Genomic DNA, 21,811 nt, shown 5'->3' with positions numbered 1-21,811 from the left:
CATTGTATCACAAAAATATTGATCTTCGATTTATCGAACGATAATTTCGCATAAGCACACAGAATAACTCAAAAATTACTTGAAAATAGGATTTACGAGGGCGAGGAATGTCGATGTTATGTATGTATAAATATTCATTCCTACAGTTTTACGAGTATAGTGAGGCAAAAATGTTGCGAAAGTTATCGGGATAAAGAAATGCCAAAAGAATAAACGAACGTAGTAAGTCCGAGGAATAGCGTTTTCTTTTTTTGTTTTCCGCTAAATCTATTTATAATTTTCGCCGGAAATACATTTTTATTCGAATAGAAATTTTTGTTTCCAAAATATAAGTCAAATCGAGCACTATATAATCCCGTTGTTTCTCGTATACTTTGTATGATTTTTCCTTTCTCTTTTATTCGAGACAAAACGATCACGTATCATCGAAAAGAAAGTTACTGTTCGACATAGCTTCTACGGCACGCGGTAACGGAAATAAGTATCCAAAAACTCTGAGAGTGTAGTTATTGGCACGGCAGCCAAGTTTTCACCGGTTCGTTTCGTCAGTGCTGCATAATTTTGGTCCGTCATCGTTTTCGAGAGAGAGAGAGAGAGAGGAGGGGGAGGTGAGAAGGAGAGAGAGAGAGAGAGAGAGAGAGAGAGAGAGAGAGAGAGACAAATAGACAGATAGACAGATAGAGACAGACAGAGGGAAAGAAAGGAAGTTTCCAGTTGTGCGAAAAATTTCGAGTTGAGGTCACTCATGAGTTCACTTTCACTCCATTGACCTATGACTGTCGCATTATAGATCTCTATATTTTTTTCTTCTTTTTTTCTTCAAAAAGAGTACCAACCATCTATCTAAAGAAATGTCATTGTAAGGTCAATTGAGAGAGACAGAGAAGAGAGAGAGAGAGAGAGAGAGAGAGAGAGAAAGAGAGAGAGAGGGAGAGAGAAAAGAAACAGTAAAAGGAGTTAATCGTTTTCGTAACGATTCAAGGTCATCAGTAGTGCAAGGTTGTGATGAAAGAAGAAAAGAATGTGTTGGTATGAAGAAAGAAAAAAAAAGAAAAAACAAACAAAAAAAAATAAAAAGAGAAAAACCTAGCAAAGCTGGATGATCTCCAGAAACTCTATTCTAAGCTGCACGTATCCCTTGCGTCTCGTAGGACGAAACGAAAGGTGATACCGTGTGCACGGCACGTCCCAGATTTGTAAAGGTGTCCAAACGGAAGTGGGGATCGATGAACCGATGGAAGTGAATTGGAGCAGGAAGATAATCCAAACTGGGAGGGGGAAAGGGAAGATGTAGGTAAGGTGTTCTTGGCCGGTGAACTTTCTTTTCTCAGAATTCGAAAGTTCGTCCACCTTTTTCAACAATGAAAGGAATAGGATCTAAGAGATCTCAATGAGAATCGTAAAAAATTCACCAAAATGAACGTAACGTACGTGTATTGAATATTTAATATCAAGGTTAATCATCACATCTTTTCTTTTCTTTTCTCTTCTTTAAATTCCATCCCAACTTTATGACTATAAACGAGGATGGTGTAATGGAATAGGCAAGAGTAAAAAAAAAAAGAGAGACAGAAAAAAGAGAAAGAGAGAGAGAGAGAGAGAGAAACCTTGAACGTGTCGTATATTTTATAGTTAGAGGACGAAAGTTTCGCGTTGTCCTTACGGTAGCGTAGGTTGTGGTTTCGAGGGAACTCGTTTGGGATACTAAGGGGAAGGTTGAACGAGGCTAAAGAAGGACCCTTATCTCGATGCGATAGGGTAGTTGGACCGGATGAAAAAACGTACAGGGGGTGGTTGTGATCTACAATGAGAGGATGAAGGGGGTAGGCGAGAGACTTCGAAGGGAACGCACTCTTTTCAATAGCATACGATGAAGGGATACTCGTAGATACATACATATGTATGTATGTATGTATCCGAAAAGGATCGATTCTCATAACATTCTCTATTCATTAATCTCCAATTAACAATATTAATAAAACATTGGACAAATCGTCGTAATATCGAGGAAGATTAAACGAAAGAAAGAAAAAAACCAAAAAAAAAAAAAAGAAAGAAAGAAAGAAAGAAAGTTGATATCGAACACGACGGTCTTATTGTTTTTATTTCTTCTTTATAATTTCTCATTTTTTTGAAAGGAATATTCTTGCAGCAGCATCGAAATTTAGCAAAATGGAGATGTCTCCGAGAGATCGATGGCATCCGTAAATTCGTTCCTTTTTTTCCCCTCCTTTAAGGTTCGATCATGAAACCCTCCCTAACAAGAGGGGAAGGGTAAAAGAAGAGTGAAGAACGAGCGAAGCGAATCATAGCGTCGTCGTAACAGTAGGAGGGGTGTTGCGTACACGCTCGCTGCCGCCGCCACCGCCACCACCGCCACCGCCGCCGTCGTCATCGCCGTCATCGTCGTCATCGTCATCATCGTCATCATTGCCGTCGCCGTCGCCGTCGTCGTTGTCGTCCTCCTCATCGTTCGTCGCTCGTGTCGCGCTCGTCGCTCGTGTCGCTACCGTAGTATCGGCCGAAGTTTACCGAACACACGCCGAGTACGACCGAGCGCATGCTGACTCGTCTCGAGTCGTGTTACGAGTCGTTCGCGAAGGGACGTGTGCGTTCAGTCTCTAGGTAGCCTCCGCCCGTAACGCGTCGTTCCTTCTGTTTCCTTAGTCTAGTATTTAACGCTTTAATTTATCGTCTCGCGATTTCCTTCTTCCATAATCTCGCCTCTTCTTAATCTTTTCCTTTTTCTTCATCCTTCGTGCTCTAGCTATCTCTCTCTCTCTCTCTCTTTCTCTTTTTTTCTTTCTATCTATCTATCTATCTATCTATCTATTGATCTATCTATCTATCTCTCTCTTTTTCCTCTTTTTGAACTAATCGACGCGAAGAAAATTATACGCATACACGCGCGCACATATAAATACATAACATATACAACGTGTACGTCGAAAGAATACTCGGACATCATATATATATATATATACATATATATACACACACACCAAATACGCACGTACGCATATATACAAAGAGAGAGAGAGAGACGTACGTATAAGTAGACACGCGTTAACACAAAGCTCGCACGCGAGTTCTTTCTCTTCACACGTCCTCGTTCCTCCTTCACCTCTTCTCCTCTTTCCTCCTGGAATAGAGGAAGAGACGAATGAGCGCGATACGACGTCGGTTTTCATCTTCTTCTTCGTCGTCGTCGTCGTCGTCGTTGCCGTCGTCGCCGTCGTCGTGGTGAAATTAAACGTGTGTGTTACTAACGCGTATCTCTCTCCCTCGGAAAAGCGAGAGGAAGAGAAAAAGAGAGAGTATCATTTCGAGGGAAAGGCGAAATATAAATGCCGATTTACGTGCGCCCGCGTCGTTGTACTTTTCTTTCATTGATTTCCCCTTCCGTTCCGGGCGGTGGTGCGAGAGCGTGATAAGAGAAGAAGAAGAAGAAGAAGAAGAAGAAATAGAGAAAAAAGAAGATTCGCGTTGCATTCGAGAATATAGAGACAAGAAGAGGATCCGAGGAAAAAAGAACGTAGACCGTTCGTGGCCTGTCACGTTTCAAAGTTTTCTTTGAAACCAGATTAAAGAAAAAGAAAAAAAAAAAGAGAGAAAAAGAGAGAGACATACATAGTCTCTCGAGTGAGAAGAGAAAATAAAAAGAAATACAAATAATATTAATAATACTAAAAAAAAAAAAAAGAAAAAAAAGCAGCGAAGAAAAGGAAAGATTTTCTTTCTTTCCTTTTCAGTACTTGATTTCACGTGCGATACCGGGTAATAATAAGAAAGGAAAAAGAAAGAAAAGAAAAAAAAAGAAAGAAATTGGAGAACGGAAGGAAAGAAGGAAGGACAGGGAGTCGAGAGAAAGAGAGACAGAGAGAGAGAGAGAGAGAGACAGACAGAGACAGAGATAGAGAAAAAGAAAAAAGACAGAAAGAAACGAGAAACGAACGAACGAAGGGAAAGAAAAAAAAATTGGACTTGTGATAAAGCGAACATAGAGACGCATTAAAATATACAAAGGGATAAGGGATAGCCTGGATTATTTTTTGGGGAAGTGAGAGTGAGAGAGGTGAACGAAGGACGACAGGTAAGAAGATACAAGTAAGCGTCCTCCTTTTTCTCTGTGTCATTCTTTTCTTCTCTTTCTTCTTCTTCATCTTCTTCATCTTTTTCTTTCTCTTTCTCCTCTTGACTTTTTCTTTTTATGTCCTCTCCTTTTTTTTCTCTCTCTTTCCTTCCTTTCCCCTTCCTCCCTTCTTCTGGAACGTTTGAGAGAGAGCACGTGCCACGCGAAAGTTTCGTGGAACGTCGACGAGTTGGTTCTCACCCCTCGCTCGTGCCATCTCTCTTTCTCTTTCTTTCTTTCTCTTTCTCGTCGTTTCTTTTTCTCGCATTCTCTCACTCTTTCTCTCTCTCTCTCTCTCTTTCCTTATCTTTATCTCTTTCTATGCGTGTCTAGCGTGCGCGCTTCCCCTCCCCATACTTTTTTCTCTCTCCCTCTCTTTCCTCCCTTCTCTCCTATCTCTCTCTCTCTCTTTCCCCTTCCGTATGCGCTGCTGCTGCTGCTGCTGCTACTGCTGCTGTTACTGCTCCTGCTGCTGCTGCGTGTCAACGCACTTATGTGTGCGTGAGATTGTGTACGCGCGCGCGCGCGCGCCTGTGCGCGTGTGCGTCGTCATGGTACTGCCTCGGGTGGAAGTGTAGTTTTCTCTTTCTTTCTTTCTTTTATATATATATATATATGTATACATATATATATATATATATACATCCATCTCGCTCACTCTCTTGGTCTTGTGTGCTCACGCCAAGTGAACAAGAGAGAGAAAGAGTGATGGAAGAACATAAAAGAAGTGGGGGAGGGGATTTGTGGCAAGGGGTGTAGGGGGGCTATACGGCAAAGGGGAGGGTAACAGAGAGGGGCGGAGACGTTGTAGCAGCCGCGCTCGTATTGATCGGTCCCGGCCACGCGATTTTCACGATCCGTCGCCATGGCCACCTGGCCAGCGGCCGAAGATCGTATCTACCGGCGTTCGTGGAAATCGAACTTTAACCCTTGAGAAATAACCCTCCGCGTGCCTCGCGTTGTTACTACAAACAACTACTACTACTACTACTCTACTACTACTACTTCTTCTACTACTACTACTATCATCGTTACTCATTACTATTAGTACTACTATTGCTATTACTATGAATACTTTTTTTTTAACTTTTATTCTTGCTTTCGTCTTCTTCGAGATATCTCGTATATACACACACACACACACACACACACACACACACATCGGTATGATAAATTATTTCTTATTTCATATAATTTCGGATACTACGCGAATTATTAATTTGTATAAATAAATTCGTACGACTAAAGGTACGGTATTTAAAATGAGTTCTGAAAGATTGTTATTTTTTTATGCTATTCTGCTGATTGATATTTTTTTAATTATCTTAAATATTGAACGTTATTGTATTTATTAATAGTTTTACATTCGTAGGTAATAAATGTCGTATATGAATTTTCTTTTTTCTTTATATAAAAATTTTATCTTCGTATGAAATATAAATATGATAGAAATTGCAAAGTTGTCTCGTATGGCGTAATTACGTAGTTCAAGTTCGCGGTTCCACGAAAACGTCGTTCCAATTCCGTCAGTTCCCTTTCGTTAAGGGAGTATTGCGTGTTCTTCCATTGTACTATAGCATATTTTTTCTATTTTCTTCTTTTCCACTAAAACATCATTCGTAAAATTGTTCTACAGTTTTATTGTATAGTAAAGTTTAATCACATTGTGCGTGTGTATGTGTATATGATTATGTAGCGTCTGAAATATTTAGCCGTTTTATTGAAAAATTTCAGATTCAATTAAACGTAAAGACGAATTTGGTAAAGTTATCCAAGGAATTAATATATATATATATATATATATATATATATATATATATATATTATTTTCCAGGATTGGAAAAGAGATTAAAAATGTAAAGTAGTATATTTATTCGCATACATTTGAATTCTGATAGACTGTGAAGTACGACGTTGTCGTCCATCGTTCGTCGTATGCCTTAAACGGAGTTGCAACCCTTTGCATAAACTTGTGTATATGCATATGTATGCATATGTATACATATACATATATATATATATATATATATATATATATATATATATATATATATGCGTATATTTCGTTATTACATAGATATCGGTTCGCATTGTATTCATTGTTGTTACGCTGGATAAACAAAATGATGCTACTGTGTTCACGCCGAAAACTCGCCATTTTGAAGTCAGAGCAACGAACTATGATAATTCCTTATGGTGTGTAGTATATCGTTTCTCTCTCTTCCTCTTTCCTTCTTCTCCCTTCTCTCTTTTTATCTATCTATCTATCTATCTATCTCTTCCGGCCTCCATTGTGGAGGAGTCCTAAAATACGCGCGTCGTTGGTGAGTGCGCGCTCGCGTCGATCGATAACGACAAAGATGCGGTGCCACGATAAAACTTGCCCATAGATATACATACATACATAAATACATACATATATATAATATATATATATACATATATACATATATTACATTTTTCAGCACGCGAATACTCCTACGCACGCACATGTCGACCTTTTTATTTGTATTTTCTTTCTTTTTTTATTTATTTATTTATTTATTTATTTATTTATTATAGTTATTTATTTATTCTTTTTTTTTTCTTATTTGTGTAAATACCCTTAAACTATTTCTTTCTTCCTATTTATATCCCTTTCATCGCAACAACAAATAGTGTTAGTTAGGAAGAAAACGTTTCTACGTCGTTTAAACCACCTGCGGTGTGTCACTTAACTTCCTCCCGTGTTTCCCCATAATTAGAGTTATACGAAGATAATAATAACGACCTATCACTTTTCTATAGAACTGTATGTATTTATGTATTTATGTATATATATAATATACATCTGTGTCGGCCGATTGAAATTTCGATCGATTTAGACTTTAGCTTCTGTTTGTTCTACTCCTATGTTTTTCGAACGAATATTATATCGTGAACACCGATGATCGTAGGTGGCATGATTCCGATTAGATTCTCCGGGACCTACCCTTTGATACCCTTTTTATTATAGCCTTTTACATTTAATATTATCTTCTCATATTCCTTTTATTTTTAACTTAATCCTTTATATCACGACGAATATAGAGCAGTAAAGAAATTTATTCTTCTCGACGATTTACGCTAAAATTATCTCCTTTTTTTTGTTCTGTTTTTTTTTGTCTCTCCCTCTCTTTTTTTTTTATAATTCATTTTCCGAAAAAAAATTACATTTTCGCGTACGAAAAAACAATTTTATTATCTTACGTCGTCCTATATCTGTTTTTTCTTCCAGTTAAAAAAGAGAGTGTGAGAGGAGGGGGGAGGAGTAGGAGAAAAAGAAAAAATTACATGCACACACACACACACACACACACACACACACACACACACAATTGCCCATCGAGCAAGTACAATACGGACTCTCTTTCATATCGCTTTTGCTCTTTACCGCTTTTCATTTCGCCGTATGTTGAGATCCTAGTCGGTGCCCCATCTGGCAGTGGTTCTCAATATTATCCAAAATTAAATATTACTTTCATCGATCTTTGGAAAAAGGTGGAAGAAAATGTTTTCTTTATCTTCTACCCCGGCTCGTACTTATTCAAGTACAACTTTTTAAAAATCTTCCCGTTTAATCCAAATTATTAATATAGCACAAAAGCTCTCACATATTGAGAACCTTCATAAAATACCATGGGAATCGCCATTGCCCTCTGAGGAACATAATAGAAACCTATCTATCTATTACCCCCAGGACATCGTGGACAGCTCGCGTTTGGGGTGCCCACCAACGGGTGGTGGTGGCGATGGTGATAGTAGTAGTAGTAGTAATAGTAGTAGTCGTAGTAGTAGTTGTGTAGTGAAAGTGACTGCTTCGACTCGCTTGTCTGCGTTTGCCTGCGTGCGTCCATATATTTACGCGAGTTCCATATGAAGGGACCCTAAGGACAGCTGATGGCCGCGTACGTTGTTCGCGAGGCAGTGAAGAGCGATCGAGGTGGGTCGAGGGGTCTGGGGGGAGGAAGGGGAAGGGAAAGGGGCTGGACGGTAGGAGAGACCGAAGGGAAGTTGTGACGGCGGTGCAAAAAGGATAGAAAAAGAAAGGGAGAGAAAGAGGGAATTAAAATATACCTAGTCGGCTCGTGCTGGCTGATATACACACACACACACATATATATATATAATATGTATATATATATATATATGTATGATGTATGTATGATGTCCGTAGCAGCTGTGTATACATACTCGCTTCTCTCTCTCTCTCTCTCTCTCTCTCTCTCTCTCTCTCTCTCTCTCTCTTATATGTAACACACCCTATATAGCAGTGTTTCTCAACGAATAGTTCACTGCCCAACCCCATCTCCCTACTCTCTATCCATCTCTAACCATCATGATGTATTACGTATAAGACTTTTCTTTTTTTAACACGTTGATCGGCCCATATTACCCGATTTTGGGTGACAGGTAAAGTTCCAAATTGGCCACGTCAACCGTATATACGGGTGTGACATTTTATGTATATATATATAAATACACTGGGTTTATATAAAGTCCGGTAACATCGGTAAAATTGAGATACGTCACACGATGGAACATGCTATATAAGAGATGTCAATTTCGTACGTACTAGATATCATTTTTAAGGTATACTCTCAAAATTTCTTTTCGCACATGACATTGTCGAGATTCTACGTTCGAATGCATTCTTTTGCTGCACCGTTAATTAAATTATTTTTTTTTTTTTTAATCCCACTCAACTGCATTATCCTCGGCATTATATCGATTTCGATTTATTCTTGAATAGAATATTCTTGTAAAATCCATATCACCGTATTATTTTCTCTCGCTATTATGTTAAGTTTGTCAAAATCCGAATCAGAATCAGATGATATACGTAATTCTGTTTGTTTTTTTTGTCTTTCTTTTCTTTTCCTTTTTTTTTTTTTTTTTAATTGCAAAACTCGTTATTTCGGAAGTTTTCGAATTACAAATCCTGTAATAGATTTTTTCCTTACTGCTATCCGATTTTTTGACAATTTTTAATTTATTTTATTTTTGCGCAACATTACAACTACAAGGGAAAATGATATAAATATTGTTAAAAATATATATATATATATATATATATATATATATATATATGACCATGCTCGAAAATCTTTTCATTTTCGTTTGTTTAGAATCTTCTATATCCTCTTTTCGAATATTAGAAACCACAAAGTACTTCAAATCTTTTGATAATTATATTGAATCTTATCTCATTTTAGGAAACCTACTTAGAACAAAGGTCGTTTCGTCTGAACACGCTATCTTCGTACCTAACGCTACTACTTTAGGTATACTTAAGATCTTCACACACGTAAAATGTAATACGTAAGCCATAAGAAAATCCACTAATCGGAGTCCGACTAATTACAATAATTCTCTTCCACATGTTTCGATAGTAAGACTTAAATAGTAGAGGCCTATATCAGTCTATGAAATTAAATTCCATAAGGTTGATATATTCTTACGATTTATTTACGTCCTACGTCGATGCGTGTTTCAGAGACATTTAAAACAATTCATCAAATAAACATATGTATATATATATATATATATATATATATATATATATATATATATTAGCTTTGTTGTACCTTAATAAAAACATATTGCGTTTATTTCGTTCTTCGTTCTTCGTTGATCTTAATGTTTTTTTTTTTTTTTTTTTTTTTTTTTTTTTTTTTTTTTTTTTTTTTTTTTTTTTTTTTTTTAATTAATTAAAAGATAAAAGAAAATTATTATTATTCTTTATAATTATCACAAAGCAATTATTTTTTTTTAAAAGTCTCTCTTTAATTCTTTATAACGATAAGTATTTTTTATAATTGTGTTTTCTCTTTTTTTTCTTTTCTTTTCCTTTTGTTTTCTCTTACTCGGCGAACTTTAATTAAGATCTCTTTTTACGTTCGTTGTCATTATCCGAGGAGGGATAAATCAGTGTTGTTAAAATGTTTAAAATGGAACATGCGAATAATGAAAGTTTGGGAAACACTGCTGTATATAGGACCAACCACTGCGTAATTCTTTCCCTCTCTACTTTACCATCTCTTTCATTCGTTCACTTTCCTTCTCCCTTATTCTCCATCTCTTTTTCCTGTTCAACCCCAACCAAGTAAATCCTTTTCTCTTACCACATTTATACCGGGTGTCTCCCCGTGATAAAAGTTTTACGTATTAATTGTATCTCTCTCTCTCTCTCTCTCTCTCTTTCTTCTCGTAGGCTCGTTAATGAGGACATCCGATGCGCGTAGGCTTTTCATTACATTTTTATCTTTGAGTAGATGGTAAACGATGATGGAAGGGACCGACATTAATTATTTTTCGTGTTTTAGCTAAGATATAAATTCATTTTGTATGTATGTATGTATATACGAACATGTTACCATGTCTGAGCTCTGTAAGATCTTTAATCTATATTTTACGCATGCACATATACGTACATATACATACACATACATTTATTTTTTTATGAATTTTTACACACACACAAACGTTTATCCTTAATCTTGAGATAATCGTATCTATCAATAATACGTTCAATAGTTTTCATTATTGGATTTTGTAAGTGAGCTTTCTTTTTTCTTTTTTTTTTTTAATTATTATTATCATTAACTGATACTTATTCGACACCCTATAGATATGTTCTTCCATAGTACTTACGAAGACTTTGATGGTGTGGTAGTGATATTGATAGTAGTAGAAAGGGCGGAGTGGTTACACGAGGGAGAGGCCAGCCCTTTAAACGTCGACGGGGTTCGTTGCCCCTTTAAATTATCTCGGCTCCTATTGGGCCTTTTCCTTCGACTTCTTTTAACCATCAATACAGCTTGTTTTTTACGGTCTCCGTTTTTCTGGAAGTCATTGTCGATCTGGATTGAAATCGTATTCTTTTTCTTTTTTTTTTTTTTTTTATTTTATTCTCTTTTATTTTTATTTTTCTTCTCCCACTACATTCGTAGTAGAAGATATACATTACTTACACGTATGGCAATGTGAAAATTTATATTGTTCGATGGAAAATTTGAAGAGACTATTGTATAAGGTCCATAGTTACAATGATTTCTAATAATTGTCAATTATTAATTTTACATTGATAAATATATATATATATGTATATATAATTATTAATTATTATTCATCATAATAAATATTAAATTATTTGAATAATTATTAAAGATCAAAAAATATAGAAATTATTTACCAATATTATCTGGAAATGATTGTTTAAAAATAAGATCAATTTACGATCGTTTCTATTTAAAGTAAGTAAGAAGATGTATTCTACATATAATCGATAGTAATGTGTTCTTTACACGTAGATTTATTCCAAGAGTTTACCAATGTGACCTTTAAATGTCCGAAAAAAGAAAAAAGGAAAACAAAAGAAAACTTTGCACGCAGAATGATTCGGTATAACTATAGCAATACAAAACAACATTCCATTAGTTTCAATGTACACATATATACACACTTACATACATACATACATACATACATACATACATACATACATACATACATACATACATACATACATACATACATACATACATACATACATACATACATACATATATACATACATATATACATATATACATACATATATACATACATAGACATATAATACAAAGAATAAAGTAAAGAAAATAAATATTATATATTGAAATGAATATATAATATTTATATATATTTATTTTAGTTGAAAGTAGTGTCGAATGGGATCTTAGCTGCTATCGATAAGTGTACTCTCGTCAAACGAAACATAAAACATTTTCGTTTATTACATTAAATAAATATAAGATTACTTTATGAGAATATAGTCATGGACTCTTATCTAGTGTATTAGAAATTAATATTTAACGTACGTTCGTGTATCGTTTGAACTCGAAGATCGTTTTCCCTTCATACATACATAATTATATATATATATATATATATATATATATATATATATACACAAAATATATATATACATAAAATATTCTATTATATATAATATATTGTGTTTTATATACGTGTATAATATTGTATTTTATATATATATATATATGTGTATATTTTTTTTTTGTTATCCTAGCTGTGTTTTGCTGAAGGCAAAAACGAGGAAAGCAACGCACGAGGGTAACTAATAAGCGACTTTCTGCATCCGTGTGTTCGTGTTTTGGTTACATAGTTGACTTGTTATTTTCCCGTCCTTCGTGGATAGCCTCATCATCATCGTAGTCGTCGTCGTCGTCGTCTTCGTCGTTGTCGAATAGCAAACTATTCTCATACTTTCTTTTCTCCTTTTCCCTCTGTTCGTGTTTATATCTAATCCTACGTTTTTCTTTGGGCGTTGCTACGCGATTCTCGTTGTATACTCGTATTATTATTCTTCTTCTTATTCTTATTCTTCTCCTTCTTATTCTTCTTCAACGTGTCGTAGTATAATCGGCATCGTTATTCGAATAAGTCACGATCTTTTAATATCTTCAATAATTTAAGGAAATTTTTTGTCGCCTCTCTTGTTTCTTCTTCTTCCTCTTTGTTTTTTTCTTCTCGAGTCAAAGAGTTAATTACGACTTAACAAAACTTTTTCGTTCATTTTAATTAACGAACAATCAATCCGTTGTTATCGAATCGCAAGTACATCAATAAATAGATCGATTGATAATTTATGATTAATTTTTTTAACAACAATTGCACGATTAAAGGGAGGTTTCAACCGGTGACACTGGAAAGAGGATTTAAAAGAAATATATGAAATCATTTTATAGGAAGTCGCAAGATCGATCAATCGGTCATTTTGAATAATCGATTTGAATTTTTCTGCTTTCTCTATTTTTTAGATTTCGTACGTAGTTAGTGACGACCCCTCAGAGGAGTGCAATGATGGCGAACGGAATGGACACTGTCGTACAACAAAATGGAGGATCCACTCTCGGACAGACATCGCAGGAGGAGTCGAAGACGAATCTCATCGTAAATTATTTGCCTCAGAGTATGACGCAGGATGAAATCCGTTCTCTCTTCTCCAGTATAGGCGAGGTCGAAAGCTGCAAGCTTATCCGCGACAAACTTACCGGTAAGTAACTTAAATGAGTCGATGATTATAAAACACACACACACACACAGACAAATACATATATTTATTGCATAGATTATTAACACTATTATACTTTGATACAGTACAAAATATAATTAATAAATTTAATTTCTTTCGAAGTTTCACTCAGGCTAGTTTTATAATTACTGTAACAAATATACAAATATACAAATATGTATATATATATATATATATATATATATATATATATATATATATATATATATATTTAATATTTTTATTAAATTATAATTTTTATATATATATCGCTGAGTATTTATATATATATATATATATACATGTACATATACATATATATATATATATATATATATCAGTTTGTGCTAGTTCCACGTGTTAGTTTCTTTTGAAATCGTTGGAATAACAACGCGCCGTGTGCTGCTACTTACACGAATATTGGAGCTAGGCAATGGATTAGAAATCAGTGTGTATGTATATATATATATATATATATATATATATATATATATATATATATATATAAAGAGAAAGAGAGAGAAGAACACCTGTCAGTAACAGCTGTTGTTCTACGTTCTCTAATCGGATTCTCACGATAAGATCGATTCGGTTGAAACTATCGATTATAACTATTAGACGTTCTATCGGTTTAACAACCGCGTGGGCGTTCGTAGCTATGGCGAAAAATTACTAGACTTCTCCTATTCGCGTACTATGAAAATAAACTTATTCCTCAAAACGAATCGTTTCGTACGTTTCATACTGTGCCGTAGTAAAACGATCGTCGACGTTACGGAAAAACTTCCTTCTTACGCTGTTGTATTTTTTGTTTATTGTATGAATAATAAAGAAAAAAGACCGAGAGAGAGAGAGAGAGAGAGAGAGAGAGAGAGAGAGAGAGAATCGCAAAAAAAAAAACGAAAAAAGCTACGTAAGATCGTCGTCGTTGCTAAGTGATGACGTAATTTGGGCCGTCAACACATACACAAACATATACGTACACACGCATACACACACTCAAATTATTGAGTATTCTCTACTAGCAAGAGAGGGGAGAGAGAGAGAGAGAGAGAGAGAGAGAGAGAGAGAGAGAGAGAGAGAGAGAGAAGGGCGGCACGGTTTATAAACTTGGACGATTATAAATACGCGAATACGTTGTATAAATCCTCTTCCACGAATAGTGGCTATTATGTCAGGGTGGTGGTGAGCAGCGTGGTTGTTAGCAGCGCGCGTTCTTTCGATGGATATGCGAGGAAGAAGAAGGTTATGTGCGAACGAATAGAATTTTATATTGCACGTTTATACTATATAGAGAGAAAGAGAGAGAGAAAGAGACGAAATATATATATATATTTTTTTTTGCAATGATATCGTAAGGTGTACGAGAAAGAGATAGGAAAATAGATTGATGGATGGATGGATGGATGGATGGATGGATGGATGGATGGATGGATGGATGGATGGATAGATAGGTAGATAGATAGATAGATAGATAGATAGATAGATAGATAGATAGATAGATAGATAGATAAAGATGAGCACGTGCGTAGACGTGTTGCGCCTCTATTTTCGGCACGTAAAGAGCGGGGGCGTCATTTGGTTTGAAGCTTTGCCGCTTTATGCTTGACCTCACTGCTTGTAAAATTGCAGGGCCGTATTAAACCGGTGAGGAGGTTAGTACATCTCGAATTTTTGCGCCTTGTTTTCGCGCTCGATATACACAAACACACACGTAAACACACACATGCACATTTATATCTATATCCATATACATATAGATATAGAGAATGAAACGATAATTATTATCACCTTAAATATTTTCTTAGAGAGAAAAAAATTCAATCAAGTATAGACGAATAGAAGTAGAGAAAGATTCGTTATATGATTGTAATGATTATTTTTATTGATTCAATTATTATTATTAAGTAAATTTTTCTTTAATTTTCCTAAGAAAAATAATGATATTGTTTAAAATGATAATGATTATTGGATAATCTTGTATCTATTGTTCATTGATGATTCCTCTCTCTCTCTCTCTCTCTCTCTCTCTCTCTATATATATATATCTTTCTCTATCTTTCTTTGGGTTTCGTCCTTTAATAATGCTCATACTTTCTTTTCGTTTCACAGGTCAAAGTTTAGGATATGGCTTTGTCAACTATCACCGGCCTGAAGATGCTGAGAAGGCCATAAACACTCTCAATGGTCTTCGTTTGCAGAATAAAACTATCAAGGTCAGTTTAGAGAATAAGTTATTACTACAGTTTAATGTACCTACACGTTTTCTTGTCAGGATAGATTTTACATTTCTATATGTCTTCTCTCTCTTTCTTTCTTTCTCTCTTTCTCTCTCTCTCTTTCTCTCTCTCTCTCTCTCTCTCTCCCTTTCTCTCTGTCTCCTTTTTTTTTCTTTTTTTTTTTTTTTTTTTTTTTTTGATCATTTATTAATTCAATTCACATTCTTGTTAGGTATCGTACGCGAGACCGAGCAGCGAAGCAATCAAAGGTGCGAACCTTTATGTGAGCGGCTTGCCGAAGAACATGACGCAGCAGGATCTGGAGAACCTTTTCAATCCTTACGGAAGGATCATTACTTCTCGGATACTCTGCGACAACATCACCGGTAAGTCGTCGAGAGAGCCGAGAAGCAAGAAAATGCGTCGTGTCGGTCTCGCATCGACGTGTAAATAAACGAACGAATGACACAAACAAGTTTTTATTTGGAATTACGAAAGAAACAAAAGATCAAAAAAAAGAAACAAAAAAAAATAAATAAAAAACAAAAAAGAAATAAAAAAAAAAAAAAAAAAGAAAAAAGAAATAACAAAAAGAAAAAAAAATAATAGATAATGACAAAAAAAGAAAAGAAAAAAGAATAAAAGAGAAACTCTCTCCTACGAGATAGGGTGGCTATAATAAATGTGGAGAGACGAATTTAATGATAAATATAAAAAGATACACGCATACTATATGTATCGTGTAAAAAAGCTTTTTAGCAATTAGAAATAATGTTATAACATTTTAAAATATAATCGCGCGTTTCAAACACACGTCCGGGTGATGGGGCTTCTATGTTATTGATTCTTTGCTAGAGAAGATCGTAATCTTCGTACTTTCGAGATTCGATCGTCGCGTACTATCGCGAGGTACTACATACATAATATATACATAAATACGTTCCCACGTGACTTTGTTCTAATGACGGAAAAAAAGAAAAAGAAGAAAAAAGGAAAGGAAAAAAATTAATAACTTCTCGATTCTAATTTCTCGCTTTTTGCATATATATATATTATATATTATATATTATATATTATCATGGTAACGACTTACGATCGAAAACTACTGTGTTGATTATTACAAAAGAAAAAAAAAAAAAAAAAAAAAAAAAAGTATTGAACTATATATTAGCGAACCCCTCTATCTTGAGCTCGATCTTAAAAGACGGGTGAGAGAAAGCACATGCGACGAGAAAAAAAAAGAAAAAAAAAAGAAAGAGAAGGGTAGGTGAGTAGGCCATGGGGTTGAAGTTGTCTGTGGGCTGGGTCGGTGCGCCTTTCATCGTAGCGAGAACGAAAATACAATCATTGAAAATGATAATCGTGGTCAGTGAACGAGAATTGTCATCATATTGGTTGCTATTTTTCATTTTTTTCATTTTTGGTTCTTTTTTATTTTTTTATTATTATTTTTTCTTAAATTCTTCCCGTTCACCAATTATTTCTCTCTCTCTCCCCCCTCTCTTTCTCTTTGTGTCTCCTGAAAATCGTTTGCTTTATTATTATTATTATTTTTATTATTATTATTATTATTATTATTATTATTATTCTCATTATTTTTTTTCTTTGTACTAGTTCCTTCGTTTCAAACAGGAGCACCAATAATAACAGTAATGATAATGATAATACTAATAATTATAATGAAAATAATAATCGGAGTTATGCTTCGATGATATAAGAACATCGAAGTACGATAAGCTTTTTAAAAGTTATTCGTTATTTTTATTTTTGTTCGTCGTACTCTGATAAATGCCATGAACCCTGATCTTGACCTCCCTATTTGCACACAGTCTCATGGCCTATCCACCTCTTCACCGTTTATTATTTCACACCCGGCGCTTATTTTCCCCTCGGACAATTCTCACACTCCCCCACCTCCCCTCTCCCTCCCTCACCTCACTCTCTTATGTCTACGAAATATCTTTTTTTATTTTTCCTCTCTTTTTCTTTTCTTTTTTCTCGCCCCCTTTGTCCTTCGTTATTATCCAAACTTTTAAAGGTTTATTTAAACAAGAGAAGTGAAGTTTAACGGTGATTATGGTGGATAGTATTAAGCGTAATTAATTTTCTTTCTTTCTTTTCTTTTTTTTTTTTTTCGTTGGTTCTGATAAGTGAATAATTATCGATGAAGAGATATTGTAGATAAGAAAAGAAAATTAAAAAAAAAAAACAATAATAAGAATAAAAAGAAAGGAAGATGATAAAAACAAAAAGAAGCACACGAAAACGAAGGAAAGTAAAATAATCATTGCCAAATATTACATACTTACTTGTCAATGCGTAATGTTTGTATGTACTACTTGCGTGTTCTTTTCTCGCTTTGTCCAGTTTTTTTTCTTTTTTTTTCTTTTCTTCTTTTTTTCTTTTTTCGTTCTCTCCTCGTTGCGAGTTCGCATCCATTTCTTACAAGTCTCTCTTAATACCGCATGAACAAAAAACAAAAAAAAAAAAAAAAACAAAATTCCTCGTATTTTATATTCTCTCTATTACTGTATGTACGTTTGTTTTCGGCCGACGAAGCCCCTACCCTCACCCCCGCGATGTCTACCGTATATATGTTTAAGTATCATAAAGAAAAGTAGCGTGTAAAATTAATACACGAATATCGCTCTCCCCTTATTTAAAACATTTTTCATTTTGACGGCGTCCTTCAGTTAAGCTTTATCCTTCATCTCTTACGTTGTAACGTTCTCTCTTTATTTCTCGTACGAACGTACCGAATATATAAATAAATAAATAAATAAATAAATAAATAAATAAATAAAATTAATAAATAAATATATAAATAAATAAATAAATAAATAAATAATCGATGCGTTCGATCGATAAAATAATACTTTATGCGAAATAAATTTTACGTTAATACGTCATAATATATGTATGACATTAACATGACATATCTTTATCGTTTTTTTATCCTAAATTATGTTCAATACACGGAAATATTAAAGTTATTCGGTTAAGATGTCGCGCTACTATGCCGACTATCCGGAATTTTTTTTCAAACACGCATCGACATGCTTTGTTTTGCGTTCGAATCTCCCGCGCAATTCATAACGTACAACAATATGGCGATTGCAGCCAAGTAATAGACATATATACATTTTATTATCGTTTATAATCTCGTATCGAGCGCGGATTTTGTATATATATGTATGCATGTATATTGTGCGTGTGCATATATATATATATTAATATATAATATATATATTATATACATACACACACTCGTATATATATGTATACGTGTACATATTAATTAATGTAAAAAGACGAAAAAAAGAGAACATCCCCTCCTATGTTACGCCGGTAAAAATAAGGGGCGAGCGAAACCGTGCTTTCATAGTTGACTTTAACGAGATATGATTTTTTCCGTTTCTGTTTAGTACGACAGTTTGTGCTCGGCGGCGGAGACAATTTGCCCGGTACGTAACTCATAACTCTCTTTTTTCTTTTCCCTCATTTTCCTAATTGAAGAAAAAGAAGACAGACAAGAAGCCGTCTCTTTCTTTCTCTCTCATTAATGCGCGCGAGCTTCTTGCGATATTCGAAATCGCCACACATTACACAAGCGCGCGCACATACACATACACACACTCATACATACACGCAAAAAATATAACACCATATTCGTACCAACACATGCTATCATTATAATTTTATTTTCTATTTTATTTACTTATTTTTATTTTTATTTTTATTATTATTTTTCCGTTTTGTTTTTTGTAACGTATTGCGGGGAAATAGAAAACCGATTCGTAGCGTGATATCAGAGTATTTTGAAAATTTCGACGCCATCTTGCCATATCTTATCTCAAGAAGAAAAATGATAAATAAACGAAACATTCAATTCTCGCTCGTTTTCGTTTGTTATATACGTATATACGTAAATACATACGTCACGTGAAATTTCTTGATTAATCAATTATTATACGCGATTCCAGAAATAATAATGCTACGAACCCGATTTCTTTCCCCTCCTCTTAATAATAATATTTTCGTCTTTTTCATTATAGATGAAAAGTCGTCACAGTTTCGATGCATGGTCGAGGATTTCGAAAAAGAATTTTTTATTTAATTAATCATTTATTTCCTTTAATACTCTTCGAACAAAATGTGAAAGAAATAGGAAGATTATTGCTTTTGTCGCAGTGGTTCTCATTCCAATACGAACATTATAATACTAACTTCTTTCTTCCATTCATCGCCCCCTTCGACCAAGTGCCGAGTGACAAGCGAAATGAGAAAGAAAAAAAAAGAGAAAGACAAACGGCGAAGGAATCGTTCGCGTTTCTCTTATTTTCTCTTCTTTCTACATTTCGTATAACTTCGAAGCTAATTTTTTCTTTTTTCTAATATATACATATGTATACCTGTTTTCGTACTTTGCACAGTAATGAACGAACAACACATCCACGCACGCACAAACGCACATAGTGCAAAAAGCACAAGTTAAAAAATACAAACGCACGAAAATACATGCACATGCACATGCACATATACGTACACATACACATACACATACACATATACGTACACATACACATACACATACACATACATATACGCACGTAAACACGAGCACATAAAAATATAGAGAGACGCAGAAAGAAGACAGACGCACACACCCAGAGTTCCTCCTGAGCGCCATTTTTGTTTCTTTACGCTTTTTGTCGTTCATTATGATTATGATTTGCAATTATATTATATAACAACAGCATATTTTTCTATATATATATACATATATATATATATATATATATATGTATATATATACACATAAATATATACAAGTATTAATCAAAGCGCGACGACTCGCTCTCTCTCGTTCCTACCTGTCGCGGTTATTACTACGTTTGATTAGAACAATGATGATGATGACAATGATGATCATTATTATTATTATTATTATTATTATTATTATTATTATTATTATTATTATTATTATTATTATTATTATTATTATTATTGTTATTATTGTTATTGTTATTATTATATTTTTGAACATTATGTTGTTATGAAGGTGACTATGACGATGATAATAATTCTGCAATTATTATTAAATAATAATAATAATATTATTGCTCTTATTATTATTATTATTATTAGTATGATGATGATGATGATTATGATGATGATTATGATGATGATGATTATGATTATGATGATGATGATGATGATGATGATGATGATTATGATGATGATTATGATGATGATGATGATGATGAAAATGACTATGATGATGACTATGATGATGATGAAACAGAAAGACAAAAAGGCAACGCGGCATAAATATTTTTGACAGATGTAAAGAAACGAATATGCGCGCACCGAGCCACTCACTTTTTTATTATAAAAAACCATTGCGTCGCCGTATCGATCTCTCTCTTTCTTTCTCTCTCTTTCTCTTTCTATCTCTTTCTATCTTTCTCTCTCTCTCTCTCTCCCTTCGTCAATCTTGTCGAGTGACCATCTCGACGGGATTTCAATGAATCGATCAGATCGCAGGATAAACATTTTATTCTTCATGTTGGAAAAACGATCGACAAATGTGTACACCTATCATGATCATGTAAAAAATATCATTTCATAAAAATACGTAGATGTAATATTGGATCGTGTGCTTCGAATATCTTCTTTTTTTGTTTTAATGATAGGTGTCATCACGATCGTTTTTCCAATAGACTTTGACAAATTATTGCGATCAAAAAGTCAGACTATACGACGACAGAGTTTTTAACTCTCGTCGATCCTTTCGACGATTATTAAAAACATTGGCTCTGTCGATCGTGGTTGTCTTTTCTCTATCTCTCTCTTTCTCTCTCTCTCTCTCTTTCACTCTCTCTCTCTCTCTCTCTCTCTCTCTTTCTCTTTCTCTCTTTCTCTCTTTCTCTAATTAAACGAAATACCTTTATTATTATTAAATGTATTATTTTGCGATTTTAGCGACAAGGAATCACAAATATATATATATATATATACATGCACACGTACACGTACACACAAACACTTATACACATAAATACGAGTACGATGTGTTATTATTAAATTACACAAATATTGTATTTCTTTCGATCCATATTTTTTTTTCCTCCTTTTTTTATTTTTTTTTCTCTCTCTTTTTCTTTCATTTCGTTCAGGAACAACAAATATTTTATTAATATTAATCGCATTCCTGTCGCTAAATTCGCTCAATTTTTTTTTCTTTCTCTCTCTCTCTCTCTCTCTCTCTCTTTCTCTCTCTCTCTCTTTCTCTCTCTCTCTCTTTTTAAACCGATTGAGCGATCATCACCGTAACAGCGAAATAATCGATCTCTCTTATCT

General features: G+C 34.2%; 1 protein-coding gene across 19 annotated transcripts in view; it reads left to right on the top strand.

Annotated features, from left to right (window-relative positions):
• The window catches only part of LOC124425578 (ELAV-like protein 1), a 44,268-nt gene that overhangs the window by 14,006 nt on the left and 8,451 nt on the right, over nt 1–21,811 (top strand). For 5 of the 19 annotated variants that reach the window (XM_046966101.1, XM_046966100.1, XM_046966099.1 and 2 more), the window contains 4 exons: nt 12,976–13,211; nt 15,342–15,445; nt 15,681–15,834; nt 18,874–18,912. In XM_046966101.1, coding sequence (XP_046822057.1) covers nt 13,016–13,211; nt 15,342–15,445; nt 15,681–15,834; nt 18,874–18,912 — 493 coding nt within the window. In that variant the 5' untranslated portion in view covers nt 12,976–13,015. Of the gene's footprint in view, nt 1–2,366; nt 4,108–12,975; nt 13,212–15,341; nt 15,446–15,680; nt 15,835–18,873; nt 18,913–21,811 lie in introns of those variants that run through there. The other 14 variants (XM_046966113.1, XM_046966112.1, XM_046966107.1 and 11 more) reach the window with 11 other exon arrangements.

The sequence above is a fragment of the Vespa crabro genome, chromosome 7 (genome assembly GCF_910589235.1).
Source record: "Vespa crabro chromosome 7, iyVesCrab1.2, whole genome shotgun sequence".
Classification (NCBI taxonomy): Eukaryota; Metazoa; Arthropoda; class Insecta; order Hymenoptera; family Vespidae; genus Vespa; species Vespa crabro.
The sequence above is the reverse complement of the archived record's forward strand: the minus strand, read 5'-3'. Positions and strand labels throughout refer to the sequence as shown.